This window comes from Paralichthys olivaceus, chromosome 22 (genome assembly GCF_024713975.1).
Source record: "Paralichthys olivaceus isolate ysfri-2021 chromosome 22, ASM2471397v2, whole genome shotgun sequence".
NCBI lineage: Eukaryota > Metazoa > Chordata > Actinopteri > Pleuronectiformes > Paralichthyidae > Paralichthys > Paralichthys olivaceus.
Window position 1 is genome coordinate 14560001 of NC_091114.1, and position 25393 is coordinate 14585393.

Consider the following 25393-nt stretch of genomic DNA (forward strand, 5'->3'; position numbering starts at 1 on the left):
TAACGCTACCTCTCTCGCCCTCCACACTTTTCTCGCTCCGCTCCCCGCTTCCCTCTCTCATCCATCTTCATCTCCCTCCATTAGTTTGAATTAGCAAACGTCTCTCTCTATTATTGCCTACTGAATTCCCTGTGCTGTGTGTGTGTGTGTGTGTGTGTGTGTGTGTGTGTGTGTGTGTGTGTGTGTGTGTGTGTGTGTGTGTGTGTGTGGTGTGTGTGTGTGTGTGTGTGTGACAGCTGGACCTCATCCTCTCTGCCATTTACACCAGGGAAGAAAAGAAGTATAAACAGATGGGCAGATGTTCTGTCTCTCTCTCCTCTCTCATTTTTCCTTGGCCTTGTCCTCTCCTTCCTTCCCTCCCCTCCATCACTCCTTTCCTTTCTCCATTCCATCCTCTCCTTCCCTCCCTTCTCTTCTTCTTTGCCTCTCTCTCTTTCCCTGCCTCACCATCCTCTCCTCTCCTTCCCTTCTCTACTTCTTATTCTTTCCTTCCCTTCTCTCTCCAATCATCTTCGCATTGACACAACATCCTTGTTTTGACCGACCCTGAAAATATTCTGTTTCCTAGACAAAGAAAAATGTTAAAACAATTTGTTTTAAAAATGTTTTTATTTTTTTAAATCACAGCCTCTTCAGGAGTTTTGATTGATCCTAATTTTTCACACGTTACATATTTAAAAGTCTGAGGTCTGAGTTCAGAGGCTGCAGCTCAGATGTGTTTTTTTTCTTTTTACCTTTTTGTTGACGAGGCTGCAAAGTTGTCAAGTTTCTCCTCTAAAAGTTCCGCCATTGATTCAATTTCTTCCTCTTGTGATTCTTGAACTATTTTCTACACTGCCCCCCATGGTTTCCACTGTTACTGCTCCATTTCGTGTATTTCGTACGTATTCACCAGTTTATAGACGACGTGTTAAAATACAGATGAAATGAACGCAGAGTACGGACCGAGGGCTCCGTACGTTTCAGCGTAAAACAGCCTTTAATCGCTCGGATGCAGAATTAGTCACCAGGAGAGAAAAAGCTCGTTCAGGAAACTGATTTTGTGAAATGTGTATTCTCAGTTAGAGCTAAACTTTCTTTATCTTCCTTCAATCGTGTTTCACACGTTCTCCTGATTTTGTGCTTCGATCTCTTTTCTCTTGTTTCTATAAAGAAAAGAAGAACAGATAAAAAAGACGGAGGAAAATCCAGAGCGATCAACTTTCACTCATCAAAATATCAGTTTCTTTTTTTTCTCTCTTTACTCGTCCTAAATACGAGTCTGTTTCCTCCCCTCCGCTGTCCTCCCTCACTTTATTTTCTTTTTCATTCTACACTTGCTGCTGTATTGTCCGACGCAGTTTCCCAGGCCGTGTCCGTTACAAACAAAACAAGGTCAGACAACGAGGGGGAGAAAACAAAAATCACTCTGAATGAAATAAAAGACGAAGAATGGCAGGAAATAAATAATAATAAAGAAAAAAAACAACAGAGTGAAAGAGAATAAAACGAGAGAATAGGGGAGGAGTAACTCTATCAGCCCAGTTTCCAGGTCAGCGGAAGAAAAGGAGGAAGAGAAAGAAAAATAGAAACAAGAGAATCGGGCTGGAAACAGAAGGAAGGAGTGCTCTCTCTCTCTCTTTTTTTCTTTCTTTTCTCTTTGCTTTTTGTTTTCTGTCTTTTTAATAATTCAGAGACGCAAACACAGCAGAGATGGTGTGTGTGTGTGTGTGTGTGTGTGTGTGTGTGTGTGTGTGTGTGTGTGTGTGTGCTACCTGTGTTGGAGTGCAGGTCGTCGTTGTCCGACTCGTTGCCGTTCTGGAGACTCATCATCATCTTCATCTTGTGAAGCTTCTGGAGCTCGGCCATGGCTGCTGCTGTCAGGCCTGTGAGACACACACACACACAGACACACACACAAACACACACACAGACACAGACACACACACACGGTTATCTTCATCATTATCACATCATCTTTAGCAGAACATACCAGCGACCAGTATTTAATCACCACCACCTGTCACAGTTAACCAATCACAGCCCTCCTTTGACCGTGGACCACACAGGTGCGGCCTGCTTTTACCCATGATGCTTTGCAGCGGGCTGTGACACACATACTGACACCCCTCGCGCGGCTGCCGCTGTCAAATTTGTCTTTTCAGTGTGAGCATTTTGTTCAAGTGTTTCGGGGTGTGAGCGCCGTTTCAGACGCCTCCAGGCTGATGTATATCCACTGATACACACACGGTGAAAAACAACGACACACACATTACACACACACACATAACACACCCACACATAACACGCATCACACGCACACTCTTTTGTATGGACTAAGATCCCTGGCTCTGCGCACTGACCTGGAACTGACTTCTATACACAACAACCAGCAGAGTGAGAGAGTTGACCCTCTGTGTGTGTGTGTGTGTGTGTGTGTGTGTGTGTGTGCGCGCACCATATTGTGTAAATGTACATGTGAGTTGTTACCATGCAGTGAGTGTGTATGTACAGTTGGCTTTCATGTATAAATGGGTGTGTATGTGTGTGTGAGGGAATGCATGCTTATCTGTGCATTCTTCTGTGTGTGTGTGTGTGTGTGTGTGTGTGTGTGTCAGTTGGTTTTGCCCCAGTCACGGTTGACGGCCTTGTAGGAATGTCCATTACACACACACACACACACACACACACACACACACACAGTACAGTCGTCTGTGAGCTTTAAAGAAAACAAGATAGAGGGAGGAAAGAGAGAGGGACGGAGGGATTGTCTGATATTGAATTTAGTTAAAGATTTACATGAAAAACTTTATTTATCTTTAGAGTCTTTCAGTTTTCATTTATCTCACGTTACTTCTTTTGTCTCGTCTGATTGACGGACACGATGAACTGCAGCTTATTGTTCATATTATCTGAATATTTAAATATGTGGATTATTTTTTGGACAAATATCAGTGTTTGATAAATAATTCATTACTTTTATTATTTTATTTTGTATTTTACAAAATAAAGTGTGTGTATATGTTTTAATATTTTTTTCCATAAAATATTTTGTTATATGTGTGAATCTAAAAGCTGAATGCTAAATGGACCTAAATGAATAAGAAAATAATTCCAGAATCCACCGTTAACTAACGAGAAAAGAAAAGAGAGAAAGAAAAGAAGAGAGGTCCAGTCAAAGAGCCTGAGGCAGAGTGACCAGACGTATTGTCTGACGTCCTGCTGAGGATTAAATGAAGAAAGATGTCGGAGGAAAAGAGGCCAAATAAACAACAAGATACAATCTGCTGTAAATAATAAGTGAAGGTATATTCTATACGTTTTACTATGTGTTAAAGATGGAGGGAAGAAAACCAGGCTGAGGAGGAATGAAATGAGATGATGTGAGAGATGACGGAATGGACAGAGAGAAGCAGGATTGATGTGAGGGAAAGAAAAATCAGGAAAGAGGGAGACAACAAGATAAAAAGATGAAAAAGCAGAGAGGGAAGTAAGAGAGCGAGAGAAGACGTCAGAAAGAAAAATGAGTGACGGAAAGAAGTGGGATGAATGAAGAGGAAGAGGTCAAATGGATAAAAGTGAGAAAGGGTGAAAAAAACAACAACAGGCCTTTAGTGTTTTAAATGTACGATGTAGAAATTATTTGTCTGCAGCTATAATTTGTCCGAGTTTATTCCTGAAACAGACGATTTCTAGATTCATTAATTCAACTTTGATCCTATAAAGTCGTGAAAATATCTTGTTTCGTCCAAGTTACGTAAAAACACCGGACGTGATGATTAGAAAACGGAGTCTCTGTGTTCTCAAATTGATTCTTCTATTTAGGAATGCCTTCTCTGTCACACACACACACACTGTAGGTGGACCTACACACTGATATACATGCCTGAGTGTACACACACACACACACACACACACACACACACACACACACACACACTCGGACACAGAGTCAGAACGCCCTCTTCGCCTCAATGCAACCAGAAGACAATCAATAGTGAGGGCAGGGCACAGTACTGTTCTCCATCACTACTATCACACACACACACACACACAATCACTATTCTCTCTCTCCTTCTCTGTCAGATCAATGACTGTCCGCTGTGTCCACGGTTACCGAGCATCGACCCCCGTCGCTAATGGCGACCACAGAACCTTGGGAATTAGTGTGTGATTGATTGACAGACTGCTTCAAAGACACGCACATCATATAGAAGCTGTGTGTTTGTGTTTGTGTGTGTTTGTGTGTGTGTGTGTGTTTCAGTGGTCCCCTGTGGGTTGTCCATACGTTGTTTACCCATCTCCTTTTTCCTTCCTGTGCATCCTAATGCTTTCCGAAGGACGAAACCGAGAGAGGAGAGGAGGGGGGGAAGACGTCGAGGAGGAAAAAGAAGGTTGGGCAGAAATACGACCGAAAAAGAAGTGAATCATCAGCGAAACATGACGGTTCAGGACTGAGAAATCAACAAATCAAGACGGTTTTCCCACCGGTGCCGAGCTGGTTGTAAACTCTGCTCTGCCCAATTAAAACGGCAACAAAAAAATCCAGCTAAGATTTATCGTTTTCATCACATTCGCTCTCTTTTTCATCCAGTGCCCTCTAGTGGCACAGATGTATACCTACGTTAACGATAAGGATCGGTCTGAATGACTATAAACAAGTTGTTGAACAAACCAGGAATTACTTTTTTATAGGACTTCTACTGAACTGGAGTCAGATCTGAACTTGGCTTTAGTGTATTTGTTGAGCTCTGAGCCTGTAGAGCAGCGGGAGGCGGGACATGACGTATACATTCTGCTGTGTGAGGATCAGTGTTGTTGTTGACAGCTCGTCCACGCCGGCGTCGGCCCTCATCTCCAAAAGCTCTGGAATCTCCTCGTCTTTCCAAATTTGACGTCTTCATCTTCTACGTGTACGACTCCTCTTCTTCACCCAGAGAAGTGTTAAGAAACCTCATCAACACGTCCACTCGCTCGCTGAGAGCGTTCCAGACGTTTTCCTGCTGGTTTCACATGGACTCACTCTGACATTTTACCCGGGGGGGGCGGGGGGCGGGGACTGCAGGAAAAGTTCCAGAAAAAGTCCAGAGCAACTGACTCAGACGTTTGTGTTCTCACCGCTCCAGAACGTTTCAGGAGAACGTCCAGGTTTCAGTGCAGGTCTGGAAACAGCTCCATCATAAAAAGGTCTCTTGCTACTGTAAGGTCTTTCTCAGTAAAAGCATCCACTGTTTGGCAGGCGATGTCCTAAATGAGATCTGACAGTGTCCTTCCCTGGCACAGTGCATCAGGACGCTCTTTAATGGCTTCCAGTTTGCTGCTGGAGGTTGTCGGGTGATCTTCGAGAGTCCCGAAACCCCCCCCCCCTTCCCGGGCTCGCGTGAAACCCACCCCATTTGGCCGAGGCTGTAAATATTTAATCCGCTGCACCTACATCTCTGACGAAGTGCTCCGAACGCGCTCTCAGAGACGGAGTGACACTTTGAATAAAACAAACAGGAAAACAGAGAAATTGCTCTTTGTGTTCTGAATTTAGAAACACACTGTTCTGGCTTTTTTGTTTTTCCATCTTTTCTTTCTTCCTGTGAGCACTCGGAGGGCCAATTTACAAACAGTCGATTGCTCTTGTGCTGAGTCAAATAGATTTCAGCTCCGCGCTCTGGCACTTAAGTCGCCCATCTCTAGCTTTCAAGACGGCCATTTGCTGCCGCCATTTTGTGTCATCTCCAGCAGACGCAGGTTATCGTCTCTGTTCTAGAGTCTCAGCAGGAAGTCTTGACAATTGCATTTTTCTGTCAGAACCAATAAGACGTCTTTAAGTAAGATTTTCATGGAGCACTTGACAGGAAACAGGGGTCGTAGGTCAATGACCGAAGTTAGAGATCAACACTAGAACAAATAATGGTTCTAATGCCTGTTTAACGACATTGTTCTCGTCAATGGTTCCAACATTCCACGTGTTAAGTCGATCGTTTGTTTTCTATTTCCTGTTCAATTTTGATACTTGTGAGTTTTGAGTGGTTTGGATTCTTTTCCCTGTTTGAGTTAATAGTGAAGTTCAACGCTGAATCTCTCATTGATGTTCACAGAGATAGTTTGTGTAACTGGAAAGATAAGAGAAGGTTGATTTCTCTGTTTTCATTTTTTACCTTCACCAGTTTTCTTACCATGTGTTTGTTTGTTCGTCGGCAGGTTGATGCAAAAAACGAAGAAAACTCGGTAGAAGGATGAAACATGGACCAAGAAAGAACCCGTTCAATTCAGGTCCAGATCCAGACGACAGGGCAGATTTCACTTCTTCAGAGAAGTGAGATTTTTAACATTTCCCTTATTTTCTTTCATTTCGTGGAAACATCTTCTAAATAAAGAACGAGGTCCCCGTTAGTGAAGGGAATTCTTTTTAAGCAGATTAAGTTTGATTCCTCAGTAACAAACACAACCAGTGGAGGGCGCTCCGTGCAACACGTCACTGATCATTACGTTTTCGGATAGAAAAACTTCCATCCAACTGAAAATCCTAAAGCAGGATGATGGAAAAAAAAAAAAAAAAGTAGAGATGAAAAAGACTAAATATCACTTTAGTTCTCTTCAGCCATCTCTCTCCCTCCCTCTCCCTCCCTCTCTCTCTACATCTCTCCCCTTCATCTCTCCCTCGTTCGCCCCCTCCCTCCCTCCCTCCCGCCTGCAGGTGCACATAAGAGTCCTCAGATGAGTGTGTTCGTTTCAAGACAAGATTGAAAGCTCTTCATCTGTAACCTATAGTTAGTAGGTTGGAGTATGTGTGTGTGTGTGTGTGTGTGTGTGTATGTGTATGTGTATGTGTATGTGTGTGTGTGTGTAGATGTTTACGTTCGTCTGTACAAAATGTGTGTTTATGTACTGATTGTGTGTGTGTGTGTGTGTGTGTTAGAAGACAAGGCGAACCATTGAGCTGTTTTTGAAGAGAATTAACAAGTCAAATGAGTGCCGCATAGGTTACCACACACACTCACACACACTCACACACACTCTCTCACACACACACACACACACACACACACACACACACTCTCACACACACACGATCCCACGCTTATCATCACAGCTTCTTTGTTAAGGAAGATGAGGCCAATTAAACTGATATCACTCTTGTTGTCGTTCACGCCTCCTCCCTCGCTTTCCCTCCCATCTCTCTACGTTTCATCCTTTTCCTTCTCCTCCCCTCTCCTTCCCTTCATCTCTTTCTTCACTTCACTCTCTTTCCCTTTCTCTCAATCTTCCCTTTTTTTCTCCTCCACCTTCTCTCTTCCGCACTTCAAATTGGGATTGATTGGAAGGAGTGGAGTTGTGAAGGAAGAGAGGAAGAGATGAGGGAAGGAAGAGAAATGGGTGAAGACAGGGAGGAAGTAGAATGAGGGAGGAACAGGTCTTTTACATCCTTTACTTCATCCTCCCTTCTTTTATCATCCCTCTTTCTCGTCTGTCCTCACATCTCCTTTCGTCTCATCATTGTCCTCCTCTCTTCACTCTTTTCACTTTCCTGCTCTCGTTTCTGTTCATCCTTCCATCCTCTTCCTACTTCTCACTGTTTTCTCAAAACTCTCTCTCTCTCTCTCTTTCTGTCCTTCCTCCTCTCGCTCTGTCTTTCCAAACTGTGTGATAAATGTCCATCTGTGATTGGCCGATGCCCCCCATCGTCGTGGCGCCCGCAAGGTCGTAAACAACAGCTCGTCTCCCCCGGCAACGTGGCGTCTCCATGGACGCGGGGCCGGTAAGGCGACCAACTCTGCGTGTGTGCGACATCTGAAGACTGCCAAGTGTGTGTGTGTGTGTGTGTGTGTGTGTGTGTGTGTGTGTGTGTGTGTGTGAAGGAGAGAGAGAGCTAATGGGTGATCATAAGTGAGCAAATGTTTTCTCTGGGTTCCACTAATGTTCAACAAACACACACATCAGGTGTGTGTGTCTGTGTGTGTGTGTGTGTGTGTGTGTGTCTGTGTGTGTGTGTGTGTGTGTGTGTGTGTCATTAGTATGCTACAGTGAGCTGTGTCCATATGTCACTAAACACAACCATGTTTTATTTATCCTGGAGAGAGAGAAGGAGGCAAATGTTCAGTGTCAAGGGTACAGAGCGAGGGAAGGAAGGAAGGAAGTAAGGATAGAGGGAGAAAGGGAAAGAAGGACAGAGCGAGGGACTAAGTGAGAAAGTGGGTAAGATGGGTGGGTGAGATGAAAAGACAGAAGGAGGGATGAAAAAGGAGCAAAGGGCAGAAAAGAGGAGACAAAGTTTAGAGAGGGAGCAAAATGGTACGTGACAGGTTTGAAATGAAAGTAAGGAAAGTAGGAGAAAAGGAAGGAGGGGAACAAGCGAGAGAAAGATGACAGGTGAGATGAAGAGGAATCAAAGAGATCGAGAGGGGAGTAAGGGAGTAGGAAGTAAGGGAAAGGAGGAAAGAAAGAGGAGCAAGGAGAGGAGGAAAAAAGGGGAGGAAGGAGAGTAGGGAGGGAGGAGAGGAAAGGAAGAAGGAGAGATAAGGGGAAGGTGAGGAAGGAGAACAAAAGGGTGAAAAGTTAGGGATGGAAGAGAGGAAGGAGAGAGAACAAGGAAGGGATAGAGGCAACGAGGGGAAAGAGGTAAAATAACAGGTGGAGGTGGAGGAGAGGAGAAATTGACTGTGGAGAGAGAGGGAGTGATTAAAGAGGTGAGGAAAGATGGAAGGAGAGATACAAGGAGATAACTAAGGTGGTAAGGAAGATGAAAAGAAGGGAAGAACTGAATTAGGGATGAGGAAAAAAATGGAGGAAAAGGAAGAATATAAAAGAGAGAAGGAAGGAAAGGAGGAGAAGGAGGATGGAGGGAGGGTTAGAGCACATGGGAGAAGGAAGAAGGAGGGAAGAAAAGAAGGAAGGGAAGGGAAATAGGAGGGAGGGATGGACAGATGGAGGAGTAGGACCCCAGAGACGTGTCATTCATCACACCACCATGCAGTCTGCACTCGTTCACCCTCTCTCTCTCTTTCTCTGCAGATCTTCTTCTTTCCTAGAAAGACATATTTACTTTCTTTCCATTTCTACCATTCATTCATTTTCTTGTCCTTTTCCATCCCTCCATCCCTCTGTTACACTTCCAGATTTTAAATATGTCTCCTCCTTGCTCCATTTCTCATCTCTCCTTCCCTCCTTCCCTCCGTCCCTCCGTCCCTCAGCATCTCTCCCTCTCTTTTTCTCGCTGGCACTTGTTTTTAGGTTTCATCATCTCCTCTGGCGACATCCCTCCTTTCGTCTCTCCATTTTTCACTCTCACTCTTCTGTGCTCCCTCTGTTTTCACTTTCTGTTTCAGCCAAATGAAAAACAAATCTCTCTTCATATAATGTACGATGAAGGGATGAGAACAAAGGATGGAAGGTCACATCAAGAGAGGAAATAACGAGAAGGAAAGGAGAAAAGAGAGGAGAGTGGGAGAGAAAAGAAGAGAGGAGGAAATGAGGACGGGAGAAGACAATAACGAAGGAGAGAAAAGTAGAAGAAAGGAAATTATGGAACGAGACGAGTGAGGGAGGAGAGAAGAACACGCCTCCCTCTTTTGTCGTGGTTTCCTCTCCTCCACTTCCATCCTCATTTCCTCTCTCTCTTTTCTCCTTCTTCTCTTCCCTCATTTCCTTGATTCTTCCTTCCTCTTGTTCTTTAAGCTGCGAAAGTGACGCTGAGTTTAATGATCTTCACTTTAACACGAACAATGTTTATTTATAAAGTTTCTTAATCTTCTTGCACTGAACTCCAGATAATCTCCTGTTGCTCCGGACGTTTTCTGTAAAACGTCAGATCGTCTGGAAACTTCACAGTGAAATCAATTAAATCCAGGTGACATTGATGTGAGGGTGTAATTAATATTGTTGTCATTTCGTAAAGTCAAAAACACAATTAATGAATATAAATTAAGTTTTTGTCTTCAGAGCTTCTTCCCTGAAAACTTCCACCGATCACATCTATCATGTACGAGGCCTGAGAGGCGAAACCGAGGGCGGAGAGAACGAGCGGAAGTGGAAGACGACGCCCTCGCATCGATGGAGGAAGAAAGACTTGAGAAGGAGAGAAGCGGAGGAGGAATAAAGGGAAGAAGAAGGACGTCTCCGTTACCGGTGTGTGACAGCAGGTTGGGGGACAGAAGGCCGGGGAGGCCCGGGTGCAGCAGCCTGGGGCTTTCCTGGATCCCTGCACCAGAACAACGCTTCGGAGGACGGCCCGGACGAGAGCTGGAGGGGGAGGGAGGGAGAGAGAGAGAGAGAGAGAGAGATGAGTTATTGTGACACAGAAACAGATTCAAAGCGACGACGACACAGAAACATCGATATCATGGCTGTTGTGTGTGTGTGTGTGTGTGTGTGTGTGTGTGTGTGTGTGTGTGAGAGACTGTCTCAGACTATTTGATATGAATCTGTCAATCACAACCATAAGAAAACGACTGACGACTCTGTGAGTGACAGACGCTCCCGAGTTTCAGTTCAGCTAAAGTTGAGAAAGCCCACTCTGCTCTGATTGGCCAGCTGCTCCACTTTGTTGTGATTGGTCAATCACTTTATCTGGGATGGGTTTTTTTTTTTTTTTACGCTCTCCGCGTTGAACGACACGTTTCCTCTGAGCTTCGTGTTCTTCGATTGTCTCTCGTTTGGTGGGTGTGTCAGGTGTCGTCCAATCAGCGGTGTTGAAAACAGATTCTGAAGCTGCAGTTTGGTTTTCACGTCTCTGAAGATGTTAGGAGACGAGTTTGTCGTAGGTAAAGTTATTTAATACAATAAGCTAATATTTGATATTATGGTCAAAGGCAGAGACTCAAACATCAGCTGTATTTTATTAAACACATATTTAACCTCATGTCACCTCTGAGATTTCTTCCACAAGAATAAGAACGACCGAACGATTTGACTGTTCAACTCATCACTTACGCTGAAATAAACGTTTCGCCGTCTTTTATCCGCCCTGGCTTTGTTAGGGGGCGTGTCAGAGTAGCTGCTAGCTGTGTATTATTTGAACATGTTACGTGACAACGAATTTTAATGATTAAAATAGAAACAATCCAGATTTCTTCTAAAGTTTCCAAGAAATCATCAAAGTTTAAAAATATCAGAACATTCAGGGGAAAGAAATCCAAAGACTTTTATAAGATATAGGAAGTGACCAAGGTTAAAATTTAATACAAGTCTTTGTTCTTCTTGTTTTTGAGAAAGAATCTGTTTAAAATATAAAATGAGGAACAAACGAGGTCTGACCGCAGCTGAACACTGATGTAAAACAGCATCGCTCACAAACACGACAAGCACGAGAAAACATGTTGTACACGTGCAAGTGAGTCCAAACACACACACACACACACACACACACACACACACACACACCTCCTCGTTCCTGACACACACATGCACATACATGTATTATGCATGTGCACGTAGGCATAAATAAACACACTCAAACACAAGAATACAGTAACTGCACATGTGCAACAAAACATAAAGGAGGAGCGCACACACACACACACACACACACACTCTGAGGAGGTGTGCATGCAGGCCAACTCTCTGCAGGGTGGCTCGGTAACAGATGGCCGTCCAAAGTCATTTACACCTAGAGAGAGAGAGGAGGGGGCAACTTCACCACAGTGTCACCACGTCGGAGTAGAATACAATAGAATAGAAGATTGATAAAACATAATGATAGTATTAAATATACTGAAGTTTCTAAAACCCTGTTTGTTTGTTTGTTTGTTTGTTTGCAGAAGCTGCTGGACGGATTTCCACACAACCTGGTGGGAGGATGTGGAATGGGTGAGAAAAAGATTTTCATCCAGTTGAGTTTGTACAATTTAATGCAGATTAACACTCCACCTCCTTCTTTTCCTTTTCTTTTCTATTACGAGAGATAAACAGACGAGAAGGCTTGTTTGTCTTTGATGGATTTATTTCTAGTTTCTTATTTCACTGCACTGAGAGCAAACAGCTGCTCTGGTGTTAATCATTTGGAAATGTATTTGTTAATGATTATTATTTGGCAATATTGTGGTTAGTCGTCCCCCCCCCAAGTATTGATAGATAGAACACAACAGAATAGACGTTGGTCTTTTCAGGATCTCGTGTGTTTGTGTCAGATCCCACTGGGAGTGATAGAGGGAGGATGAAAGTGTGTAAAAAAAAAAAATGTGGAGAAAAAACGTCTGAAAATGTTTTGGGGTGTGATTTTGTACGTGAGAAAAACACACACACACACACACACACACAGACATTGAGTGAGAGAGAGAGAGAGAGAGAGAGGCAGAGGAGCATGAAGAAATGAAAACATGAACTTTCACTTTTCCTCTGAACTCTGATTCACCTCTCCCTCTCTTTCTCTCTCTCTCTCTCTCTCTCACACACACACACACCTTCACAATAAACACACTGTTCTCTCTCTTTTCTTTTAATACACACACACACACACACACACACACACACACATACACAGGTGTTTGCATTCAAACCTTAAAGCCTTTCCATCAACAAGCGTCCGCTACTTTCATCCCCCACATACACAATGGATACATGTTACAGTACCAGGTGTGTGTGCGTGTGTGTGTGTGTGTGTGTGTGTTCATCTGCATCCACCCATACATAAACAACATTATGATGTGTGTGTGTCCACGTGAATCCATGCCATGTGCGTTTGTGTGTGTAAAGGACACATGATATCGCCTTCTCATTAGCCTTACAGTTCTTTGTTCAGAGTAATGACTGCAGTGTGTGTGTGTGTGTGTGTGTGTGTGTGTGTGTGTGTGTGTGTGTGTGTGTGTGTGTGTGTGTGTGTGTGTGTGCGTGCGTGTGTGCGTGCGTGTGTGTGTGGGTCCCGTAGGTTTGCCATATGTTGGGCATTAATCCTCGTCAACGGTCCACTCTCTTTACTGCACCGAGCACAGGAACAAAGAGCAGGTCACACAAACACACACACACACACACACACACACACACACACACACACACACTCACACAATGACCTACATTCATTTGTTAACCCTTCACCTTGACTACATTCAGACCCTTAAATAGAAACAAATCCATTCCTAGTCCTCCGGCTCATTTCTTCACCTGAACGCTTCACTTTTATGTGAAATCCCAGAAGAAGAGATAAAACTTTGACCTTCGACCCTCCGGCCTTTTGTGTGTCGCTTGTTCTTCGTCTGGTTCTTCGGTTCCAAGACGTCTCACGCGAGCGCATTAACAGGAAACACAACTGCAAGAGCTCCACAACTCTGTTGTGACTGTCTTTACGTTTGTGTATCCGGAAGCGCCGGTAGCGGTTGACCAATCAGAGCAGACCGGGTTTTATCAGGGGGAGGGTCTTAAAGAGACGTGAGTGTTTGAAGAAGTTTGAAGACGATGTCTCATCTGAATAAAAGGCCCGAGGAGTGAACACAGTGCAGATACAGAGTCAGTCGAGGAGATTTCCCCTCAGAATGTGTCACAGAGGAAAATGCAGAGCACATACAGCGTGTTAATGTTTGTTTACTGTGATTATAATGATGTCTCATAATTAAAGAGGAAATTATTTATTGTTGTTAATTAAAATGAGACACAGCGGCTTTGAAATGTTTGCTGATGAAGTATTTCTCCTTTTTGACGACCTTTTAATTGGGTAGGAACAGAAAAAAAAAAGAAGGAGAAGAAGCTGCGAGCAGAAAACATGAAGCTGACATTTCACACACACACACACACACACACACACACACACACACACACACACACACGATCTGATGAGCCACCTTGAAGTAAGTCTTCCCACTTTGACACACGCGCACCCTCGCCTGTCGTCCCAAATGGCCGTTTCTATGGCGACAGAGCCTTGATCAATACTCCGTCATTGGCGCTGATGGCCGGTCAGGGTCGGTCACAAACACACACACACACACACACACACAAACAGGCATGGCGATGAATAAGCACGGACTTGCTAACACATTTGACGGATTGATTTAGCTCAGAAAGTGCACCGGTGACACACACACACACACACACACACACACACACAGTAGTTTATCAAGGCCTGATGCGGTCAATACGTGGAGTAGAGCGAGGGGTCAACCCTCTTTGGCTAAAATCTTTCATCTTCCTCTCCCTCTTGTCTTTCATCTCTCCATCACTTCACTGATCCTTCTCTTCTCAGTGTTTTTTTTCTTCGTCTTATATTTCCTCCTCTGTGTCTTAATATTTTACCTCAAATATCTTGATGTCTTGTTTTTCATTTGGTTCCTTTTCACCAAATCGTTTCCCCCTTTTTCAATAAAGTGTTTGTGTTGTACATATATTTAATCTCCAGGCGAAAGTAATTTATTTATAATGTTTAGACTGAATTTAGGTTTAACTTTGAACTATTGACGTTTACTTTCTTTAACATTCGCTGTTTTGTTTTTATTCCTGATGACCATTAACTTAAATGTGAAATAAGTATTTTGATGGCGTTGTTTCTAAAATGTTTATTTTTCATCTTTTTCTCGCCGATGCTCGTCCATATACCTTATTTTGAAATCCACAATGCGACAGTTTGACATGTGCTAATGGCAGCGTGAGCAAATGCCGAACAGGAAGTTAGTCAAATATGATGCAGGAAGTGGAGTTTGAGTGATAGTGGCAGCCATTTTATATTTCACTGCACTGACGTCAACATAAACAGCAGAAATATAACGTTCACGAAACAAACGAATCCACCAGGAGAACGTGCGACTGCGTGTATTTGATTGGTCGAAGCGGCCGCCGACCTCCGCTCAAATCAAATGACATATTTATTATTAGTTAAAAAATGTAAAACTAATAAAATCAAATTTAATAAATAACTAATTTTTAAATAAACTTCGTTCGTGTCTCCTTCACCTTTGAATATATTTATTTAATTCTCCTCGTTTCCACTCGAGTCACTTTTAATATTTTCAAAAACATACCCCTCCATTTTCTGCTCCAGCGCCACTTGTCTTTTTTATCTATTGCTCCATTAATCTGCCCATCCCTCCATCTCTTTTGTCTTCCGCCGACTCCCTCTCTCCTCCTCCGTCCTCCCCCAACCTGAGGTCAAATGATGATGTAAAAAAAAATTTCTTTTTAAATCTCCCTATCGATTACTCGCTCGCTCTTTCTTTCTTCTTCTCTTTTCTCTTTCCTTCTCTCTCTGTCTCTGCTGGAGGAGAGGTCGAGGCCTTCTTCACCTCCACCTCACTCCGTCTGTTTTCTGTCTCCTCTCATCTCTCGGCTGTCATAAATCGTGTCAGAGTCGTACATCCTCTCTGTGTGTGTGTGTGTGTGTGTGTGTCTTTACTCTTTGTTTGTAGCAGAACAATCTATTCTTTTTAAAGAGACACCAGAGAAATGGGATATATGTCTGTCCACACACACACACACACACACACACACACACACACACACACACACACAGCGGCGTCATAATCATGGACACTCATGGATTCACAGAGCGAACGAGAAAGAGAGAGAGAGAGATTGATGTTTACTCCTCTGGGCTTCCGTCTCTTTGATTGGACAGATGAATGACTTCATTGTGTGTTTGTGTGTGTGTGTGTGTGTGTGTGTGTGTGTGTGTGTGTGTGTCCATCTTTCCCTCTTTTTTCTGTCTCTCTGTATATCAGAGGACGGAGAGAAGACGAGGAAGTAAAGAAAGGAGAGAGAGAGACAGATGTAGAGAGAGGTTTGCCAATAATAAGTATTGATTGATAAGAGAAGTAGAGCGAAAATAATAAGGGAGAAAAAAAAAAATCACCTTAAAACACAGAACGGAGGGAAACAGGAAAAACTCCATCGATTAACTGACGGCACTTCTCTCCTCCGTCCATCCCTCGCTTTCTCCCCTCCGTCCATTTAGCTGTTTTTCTTTTCGCTTGCCGAGTGAAGTTGCTGTTCATCTTTTCTAAACCCTGTCTTCCATCCATCTATCACTCACCTCTCCATCCCTTTATCCATCTATCCGGTTATCTCTTTATTCTCCCACCCATCCCTCCATTCATACATCCATCAACCGTATGAATCTATCCGTATATTCCTCATCCATCCATCTTCATATCAATGAATCTATTTATCTATCTACATTCTATCTATCCCTCTCTCTCTTTCTTTTTTCTTTCTTTCTGCCCCTCTCTCTCTCTCTCCAGAGGAACAGGTGTGCAACGGGACAAGAGACAAAAACACTCCTGCATTTTTAACCAGCGCCTATTAAATATTAAACACCACACACACACACACACACACACACACACACGGAGCGACACACAATCGCTGACGAGACAAGTTATACAGGTCGATGGACTAACGTGTGTCTGCCTGTCTGCGTGAGTGAGTGCGTGTGTGTGTGTGTGTGTGTGTGTGTGTGAGTGTGTGAGATGGCTTTAAGAGTCATTACCTTACTTCCTAGGCATGTGGGCACACACACACACACACACACACACAGAGGCAGGGATAATTCATACAAGCATACAAGGTTCTCTCACATGTTACCATTTAAGAGGTAAAACTATAACAGACTCCATGTTTTCTCTCCCTCTCCCTCTCTCTTGGTCCGTCTCCCTCCTCCCCTCCCTCCCTCCCTCCCGCCCTCCGACTCTTTGAAGTGCTCCATAACAAACTATAACAACAGGAAGTTTTCAATGCGCCACATTGAGAAGGAATGTCACATATGGTATGAGAGCGAGGGAGGGACGGAGGAGGGAGAGAACCACAGAGGGAGGGAGGGATAGATAGATGATAGAGGGATAGAGAGATGGATGGATGGATGGATAGATAGACCTGAGAGGCTCATTTATTCTGTGTACGTCCATTTCAAACGATGTAACCGTCCCTGTCCACAAACGTCCATGCGTCGTTTATGGTTGTTGAGCAATACGCCCACTAGAGGGCAGCGCATAGGCAAGAGTTTCTGACAACAAACATGGCGGCGGTGGGGGGGTTGGTTGTGTTCCTGCCATCGTTGAAATTTCTTTCTCGTGTCTCAGTTATCTCAATGGAATTATTAGCAACACTGCCCCCCCATGATTTCTGGCGGAACTGCTCCATTTTGTCTGTTTTGTGCGTAAATTTTCAGAAGATGTGAACGAACACCAACAGGATGAATATGGACAGAAGGCTCCGCCCATTAAACATCTACCATTGGGCCACTTTTTGACGGATATTCCATTCAACAGTTTTCTTAGCTTTAGCAGTCGCGGGGTGAGCTAACGTTTGGTTTTGTAATCTCGTTACACTCGTTCGTTTGACATCGTGTTGAAAAGTTCTTTACAAGCTTTTCTCCTGTTTGCATCGTGGCGAAAATTGTAAACACGTGAAAATGGCGGCTGAGAAACAAGCGAATGTTGCGATCATTTCCGACGAGACACGGCGGCCATGTTTGATTTGAGATACTTCTAAGATTTGGGACTTTTACTCTGGAGGAAAATGTGACGAGGAGAGAAATGGCAGCGAAGGGGGGATGAAAGTGACGAGGAGGGTTGTGAGACACGAGCGAGGGAGGGACGGGAGGAGGGGAAGAGAAGGAGTGTGGGAGGCCAGGAAAACAGAAAAGAAGAAGAAAGGGAGGGTAGTTAAGAGAGAGAAAAGACGTGGCCCTAACCTTCATCCGATCAATTTCACCGCCCTTTTCTTCCCCCTGCCATCCCTCCATCTTTTCTCAACTGTAGTTAATTTTCTGCCCCTCCGACTCCTCATCCCTCAGCTCCGTCCATCCCCCACTCTCTCTCCTTCTTCTTTTACCTGTCCTTACCTCCCTCCCTCTTTCTATCAATCTCTTTCTCCCCCTCTCCATCTCTCTCTCTCTCTGCAGTTAAGTCAGTGTAATGTAAATGATGTGCCATCGATCGCCCCTGACAGTGCAAGGACGCTCACCTCTTCTCCTCCTCCTCCTCCTCCTCTTCTTCTTCTTCATCGTCCTGTCATCTCTCTCTCTCTCTCTCTTCACACCCCCCTCCTTCTCTCTCTTCACACCCCCCTCCCTCTCTCATTCTCTCACTCCTCGGCCGCTCTTCCCTCCATCTAACATCTTTTTCTCCCTCCCTCACTTTCCGCCCATGTCTCTCTCCCTCGCTCGCCCGCTGCCTCCCACGCCTGTCATCTTTCATCTCTCCCTCTCCCTTCATTTTACCCTCTCTCTCTTTCACCGGCCATCATTTATGTCTCTCTCTTCCTCCTCCATTGTTCTTTCACAGCATCTGCTCTCTCTTTCTACCTTGAACATCTTTAATCTCTGTCTCTTTTCATTTCTCCTCTTGTCTTCCTGTCTCTTTCCCTCTGTCTGCTGTCTCAGGTCTCTGCTGTCCGTCTTTAGCCCGTTAGCCGCGTCTAAAGGACGAACACGAAACCTGTAACGTTGACTTTAATCCGGGACGTTTTCAAGAGCACGCTTAAAATTGACGTCCTGTCGTCATCACCCACCTGGGCTGCGTTCGTCGACGGCGTGCGTCCGACAATGAAGCTTATATATTCGGTTGCCACGGTAACACCGTTGCAGCATCAGCACCACCTTCAGGCGCAGTTCACTAGTTCAAATACACCGAATGAGCGTCCTCGTTACATCATCGGAGGTGAAGACTGCAGCTGCTTCCTCTTCTCTTTCTACCACGGTTCGATCCACGTCTTCTGCTCGGGCTGAATTTCGGTGCGTTGGTCTGAGGAAGCTCTCAACCTCTCGATGGGTAATTCAGGTTCTGTGCTTTCTGAGGTTTTTCACTTACAAGAAATTAATTAAAGGCGATTTCAAAACAGAAGCAGCACAATGTAAGATTTTACTTATATTTTAAAATGTCTCTTTTTTTTTTGTCCGACGGACATTTAAAGACCATAAATAAATGTTTTCAGTGAGTGTTGGAGAAAAACGTCACATCTGAGAAACTGAGACCAGTGAGTATTTGACATTTTTACTTTGATTGTTCTACTATTATTTTTATAATTATTATTAATTTTCTGTTGAATGACAAATCAATCAATCAATCAATATTTTTTGTTGTTATTAATAAACTGACATTTTCTTCTACTTCCCCCTCGACTCTTCCTCTCGTTTTCATCTTCCTCCCTGTCTCCCACCTCATGGTTTCCTTCGCCCTCTGTCCCTCCTCTCTCCCTTTCCGTCTCTCCTGTCACCGTGTGTCCTCCTTAGTTCCTCCTTCCTTCCTCCCTTTCTCCTTCCTCCTACTCCCTTGTTCTTCTCTTCTTATCCAAACAGAGGACACAGACAATCCAATAAACGCCCTGGCTCTCAACAGCTGGAGTGTGTGTGTGTGTGTGTGTGTGTGTGTGTGTGTGTGTGTGTGTGTGTGTGTGTGTGTCAGCAAAGTCTGGAGTCAGCAGAAAACGAGGATGACACCCTCAGCGCCGGACAGGAATGTCACAGAAAAAAACGGAGGAGAAAAAAAAAAGACATGAAGAAATAAAGAGAGAGACAAAGAGAGAGAGAGAGAGAGAGAGAAGACAGATGGGAAAGATCGAGTGAGGAAGGACATCAGGAGAGAGAGAGAGAGAGAGAGAGGAGAAGAAGAAAACTCCGGGGACTTAGAATGACACATGCAGTATTACTCACCGTCCTCATACATCACACACACACACACACACACACACACACACACACACACACTCTTGTTGTGCACAAACACAAGGACATGAAAAGACGATCCATCTCTCTCTCTTCATCCTGACATTAAAACCAACTTTGTTTTTTAACCTAAAAATATTAAACTTCAGAGGGGAAAAAAAAAAAACGTTGAAATATCACTGGTTGCGGATTTGAAACCTCGTCCTACGTCAGGCTGTGAGACGTTCAAAGACAAACGTCAAGTTAACCTGGGACGAAATCTAGGATCTTAAACTCAGTTTAAAGCAACGCGGTGTAACTGTTACCGAGCAGCAGCGCCCTCTGCAGCCACACAAGGGGAATCATTCTGCTGGGCTCCGTGTCCGGGCGATGAAGTGGTTTTCATGTAGAGAAACACAACTGAACGCTGGATATTACCCATGATCCTCTGCTTCCTGAACCTGAAGAGCTGCGGCTGTAAGAAATTCACCAAACTCTGTTTAGAATCCTTCATATTTTAAAGTTTGCTGCTGAATATTGGAGATAAACTCTGGTTGTTAATAACTTCTCGGTGTTTTTAACTGATCTCGGTTCAGCTTCACTCCTCAACTGTCTCACAGGAGATCGAACTGTGGGAGTGGAAACGAACGAGGAAACAGGTGAATCTGTAGCGACGCAGGACAAACATGTCAACAATGACTGAAACTGAAAACTATAATTTCATACGTTTGAGCGTCTGAGGACAGTAAATGTTTGTATACTAGATATATATATTTTTTTTTATTCAGTCTGAGTCGAGATATTTCGGCTCCCCTCCTCACCACAGGGGGGCAGTAACACACAGTTTGGTTTTCGGAAAGAAGGCGTTCGACTATTTTTCTTCCAATTTTCAGCGTGAAACGTTTAGTGTGAACAAAACCCTGTTTGACACGTAAACTGGGTTTTTCAAATTCAAGCTCACATGGTATAAATCCCCACCCCCACCCCCCCCCATCACCACACACACACACACACACACACACACACACCGAGTGAGCAGCTAAGCCTGGATCCTACAATAAGTCCAGTTTTATGACTAGTGTATAACACCAACAGCTGAATCAATATTAGTTTACACTGGGTCACAGTGGACACACACACACACACACACACACACAGTGTTCTTTCCTTTCATAAACACACAATCTCCCAGAATATATTATTATTGCAGATTCACACACACACACACACACACACACAGATTAGCTTTTATTCTATTACACCCTCGTGGTAGGTCGACTTGGCCATGTAAGGCAACACACACACACACACACACACACACAGTTAACACAGTTAGCCATTACAGAAGTGATAACAGTATTGTAATAAAAACACACACACACACACTGAGCTGGTTATTATAAAAAATGATAAACATTCAAAGAGTTGTAAAGTTTTACAGTGATGAACTAACATATCAACTTTATTAACGGCTGACTGTCGTCGTTCTCAGGCCGCCGCTCAGTTTTTAACGCTCCCATTTAAACCATTTTAATTCCCCCCCGTTTTCCCTCTTTTACAACAGCTGATACAGAGTCAGAAACATTAAACTGCTTTATGGTGACAAAGTGACTTTAAGTGCAGAGTTTCAGAGTTGGACGTCTTTCAGCAGCGGGGACGCTCAGGCCACAGGAGGGGGGGGGGGGGGCGGAAATCAATAGTTTCTATTCATAATCACAGAAAGACGACGGCTCATCTGCAAAACTGAAACACTCAGACTTATTTAGAGGTTCTGCTGTGATGGGGAAGTTTAATTTTAGAACTTGTTTCAAGGTTAACAATCTGAAACTATTGTTAAAACAAGGTCTGCTGCTTTGTTTCAGGATATTCACGTTCAACAGGAGATGAGTTAACCGGAGGATCAATGACTGTGTGTTCAAACAGACCCAGACTCCAGCTCCGGAGAGTGAAGCTAATGTGTGAGTGCCTGAAACCTGTGTTTTATCTAACCAGCAATTCATACATTCATTATTTCTTCATTGAATTCATAAAAATAATGTTCAAATATGACCTGATGCACCCCCTGGTGGCTGGCTGCAGTATAGGGAATCAAGCCTGCCTCCTCCATGTTAGCAACGGAACATTGACCAAAAAAAAATTTAAAGTAAGGTTTTGAGTCTGTGTTATTCGATTTTTAATTATTTCTGTTCGTATTGTATTTTTATTTTCAGATTATTACCGTGACATTTCGTCAACTTTAATAAGAAATAAGTCCAGTAAAGCTACGGTGGCCTGCAGACAACACAAACAGAGAGTGAGAGAAGTAATCTGGTTAATTAGAGAGAAGTGTCCAGTGAGGAGGTAATATATCACCGCTGTAACTCCTGGAACAATAAAACTGCTTTGTCATTTGATTTTTTTTTGTTCTTGGCACGAGGACAGGAGCTTTTCATGCGTCGGACTGTTGGTTAAATATTCATCCGTTGTTGTTGTTGGTGAGGGGCCGGAGCTGGGAGGTGCTGGGAGGTGGAGCTCTGCTCCAAAACAGAAAGTAACGCCACAAAACAACAGCTGGTCAAGTATTTATCGATCTGCTCTTATTGATCGCCGTCCTGCCGCCGAGATATCACGGTCACACCGATCAATCGCTTCATTTAAAGAAGAATTTATGACTTGACTTTCTCCACGAGGCAAAAACATGATTTTAATACAACGTGAACATGGACGTGTCAGAGGACTTTATAATCAGTCGTGTTTGATTACACGCAAACTGTGGTTTTACGAGGCTGTTAACTCTGTTATCTGTCAATGGGACGAAGGAGGAGACGGATATTTGACTTATTACTGTTGTTGTTGGGTCACGTTGCCATTTCAAAGTACAGCATCCACTCTGTTTACGTCCGTCTGTCTTCATCTGTTGTTACATCACTGTTTCTGTTTTTCTTTGAGCTTCCCCTCGTTTGTTTCATCCCTCAGCTACGACACGAATCCTCTTTCACACCGTAAAAACCGACGCCTGACACCGTGAGCGCCACCTTCAGGTAGATCAAAACTGCAGAATAAACAGGAACGTTGCCGTGGAGTCATTCACTAAGCTGCGTTATTTATTGTAATGCAAACAAAAAGCAGACGAGTGACACAAATAAACAACAGTTTCCCTTCTTCTATTAATTGTAAAGTAAAATAAAGACGTGAACGCTCCACCTGTGTGAGGAGAGTCAGTTCTCATCTTGTTGACTGTTAAAGTCATAAAGAGAATTAAACAGATCTTCTGTGCAAAGACCTGGAGTCAAGCGTGAGTCAAATAGAAGCTGCTCGTTCTCAGGCTCCACTCACACCGAATAAATTAATTCACACTGACGCAACGCTTCATTTTCAGGGGCCACCCAAGAACATTATGCTCCAAAACACAATCTATTTAATACAAAATGACACCGTTTCTGCCATCAGGGGATTTCAGCAGGTCTCCGAACCACCAGCGTTGTCATTTTGAATTAAAGGACACAAGGTGAGCCGGAGCACGGGGGTGAGAGGAAATGAAAATGTGAGCGCGGTGTGTGTCGACTATTACACTGTCGGTTATGAGCTTAACAGTCTCTCTGTTCTCAGACGTCAAGTGTGATGGTGTTGATACGAGTTTTTAACTGAACACGACCTCGGCAAATAAAACCCAAATATTCTCACACGTTAGAAATACAATGACTGGTTGTGTGTGTTATTAACCAGATCTCTAAATAACATGTGAAGAAATCTCCCATGAATCATGTTTTATGTAACGTGACTCCAGGGCTGAGGTGGTTGTGGCTCTAAAAATGGAGTCGTCACAACAGACACCAGACCCACGTGTTGTAACGAGCTCGGTTGTTGTTGTTGATACCGATCAATGATTCTTTAACTAGAGTGACGGACACTTCAGATCTCCACCAATTCACAGCTGTGTCTCACAAATTCCCGAATCAGCTCCTTGGTCCAGATCTAAAATGTGTTACCGTAGACGGTGGAGATGCAGTGGATATTATCTGATCAGGAGCTTTCTGGACAGTTTGTGTTTCTCATGTGAAGCAGCAGCGGACATGATGTGTGTTTACAGCTCATCCACACCGGCGTCGGCCCTTATCACCAAAAGCTCTGGAATCTCCTCGTCTTTCCAAATTGACGTCTTCTACGTGATATTTGTATTCTTCCGTCACGTGTTAGAAACCTCATCAACACGTCCGCTCGCTCTGACGTTTTACTCGGGGGCTGGCAGGAAAAAGCAAATTTATAGAACTTTTCAAAAGCTCCTAAATAAGTAAAAGGGTTCTAAGTTTAAAAACGTGAGCGCGGACAAAAACATCGACAGAACAATAAGCAGCGGAGATTCTGAGTTTCGGCTCTGACGGCGTCATTTGCTGCACAAAGAGCAAAATAGGAAAATTATCAGTCGTCTGTGATTAATAGAAGGTTAATGCTGACTCCATTAAAAGCACAGATCTGAGGCTGACGCAGCAAAATCCAGAGAGCGCAGCGGAGTCCTCCCCAACGACGGCTCGTAACGAGGCGGTTTATTAAAAAACAGCGTTCGGTTTGTGAGGCTTGAGTCTGTGAAACGTAACCAGGCCATTTTTTTTTTTTTTTTAACGGGCCGTCTGCTTCCAGGAAAGGGAATGACTGTCGGTGGCACTGAGAGATGATGTGTCACTGATATTTACTGGAAACACCGGTGAACTCAGCCGCTCGCTGTTCAGTCGAGGCTGAGACACAAACCAACACAGACGAGTTAATTCATGAGCAGTTCAGAAAGACAAACGGATCAAAAGATGAAGAGACAAAGAAAGACGAGGAGAAAGAAAAACATGAATTCTTTGTCTTTTCTTTTAACACAAGGAAACAAAAAGGTCATGATTGTGACTCAGTGGTGCAACTAAGTACTTCCTGCCAGCCTCCTCTCGATTGTCCATGTCCCATCTGCTAACATGGAGGAGGCTCTGTCTATGATTTACACTGCAGCCAGCCACCAGGGGGCGAGACACTTACGTTTTCATATATTCTTTTACGTCTTTTATTCAAGTAAAACATCTGAATTCTACTTCTTCCTCTGCAGAGTCCATGAAACTCGAGAGAGGAGATGTCAAACTGGCAGAGAGACAAATTAAATGATGTCAATGTTTTAACAGCGTCAACGAAAGGACAAGTCACTGACGCTGAGGCCTGAAGCCGTAATGATGATGATGATGATGATGATGATGATGATTATGATGATGATGATGTATTTCTATGATTTCACCACAGGGAAGCTGCAGGTTTGATCGGCGTGACTCAACCTTCCGGGAAAACAGACGACGACTTCACCGACAGTGAATCACATCAGTCACTTCAAATAACTGCTCATGTATCTACATTTGTCGCTGCGGTCAAATCTGACTAATTCTGATGTCTTTAAGATTCTCGATTAGATGAGACGACACAAAAAACTCTGAACTGAAACATGATCACAGCAATAATGATTTGATCAAGTAGTTAATTTTTTTTTATTAAAGTCTATTTGTGGCATCAGCAGCTCGGCAGAGGAGGTTATGTTTTCAACCGTTTCTATTAACATAAAAACAGGATTTTCCACGAATCTTGATGAAAGGACGGAACACTGGCCAAAAAATGTCCTCATTAAAGTTTGGTGCGGATGCAGAATTGTTTTTCCAGTTTCTTTAACATGGTGAGATGTGACGTTTTTTTAACAATGGGTTGATTTCTCAGAAAATGTGACATGGACCTCATAAAAAAAAAAAACCACAAAATACATATTTAGAGGACTGGTATTTATGAGTGTTTGTGATTTGGTGCAGAGCCAAATAAAAATCGAGGTCTAGTGCTTTTAAATGTGTTTTCACAAGGCGACTGTTGGGAAGA

General features: G+C 43.6%; 1 protein-coding gene and 1 long non-coding RNA gene across 4 annotated transcripts in view; one reads left to right on the forward strand and one right to left on the reverse strand.

The window, feature by feature from the left end:
- The window catches only part of dachb (dachshund b), a 56371-nt gene that overhangs the window by 12040 nt on the left and 18938 nt on the right, over positions 1–25393 (reverse strand). For both annotated transcript variants that reach the window (XM_069519041.1, XM_069519040.1), the window contains exons 2-3: positions 10094–10209; positions 1755–1865 (exon numbers count right to left, since the gene is read on the reverse strand). In XM_069519041.1, coding sequence (XP_069375142.1) covers positions 1755–1865; positions 10094–10209 — 227 coding nt within the window. The remainder of the gene's footprint in view (positions 1–1754; positions 1866–10093; positions 10210–25393) is intronic.
- Positions 5160–25174, forward strand: LOC138406544 (uncharacterized). Of its 2 annotated transcripts, XR_011239974.1 has the most exons (4): positions 5160–6286; positions 9910–11775; positions 21391–21486; positions 24779–25174. It is a non-coding gene; the product is annotated as an uncharacterized lncRNA (long non-coding RNA). The 2 variants fall into 2 exon arrangements; XR_011239973.1 differs by lacking the exons at positions 5160–6286; positions 9910–11775 and adding an exon at positions 15421–20187.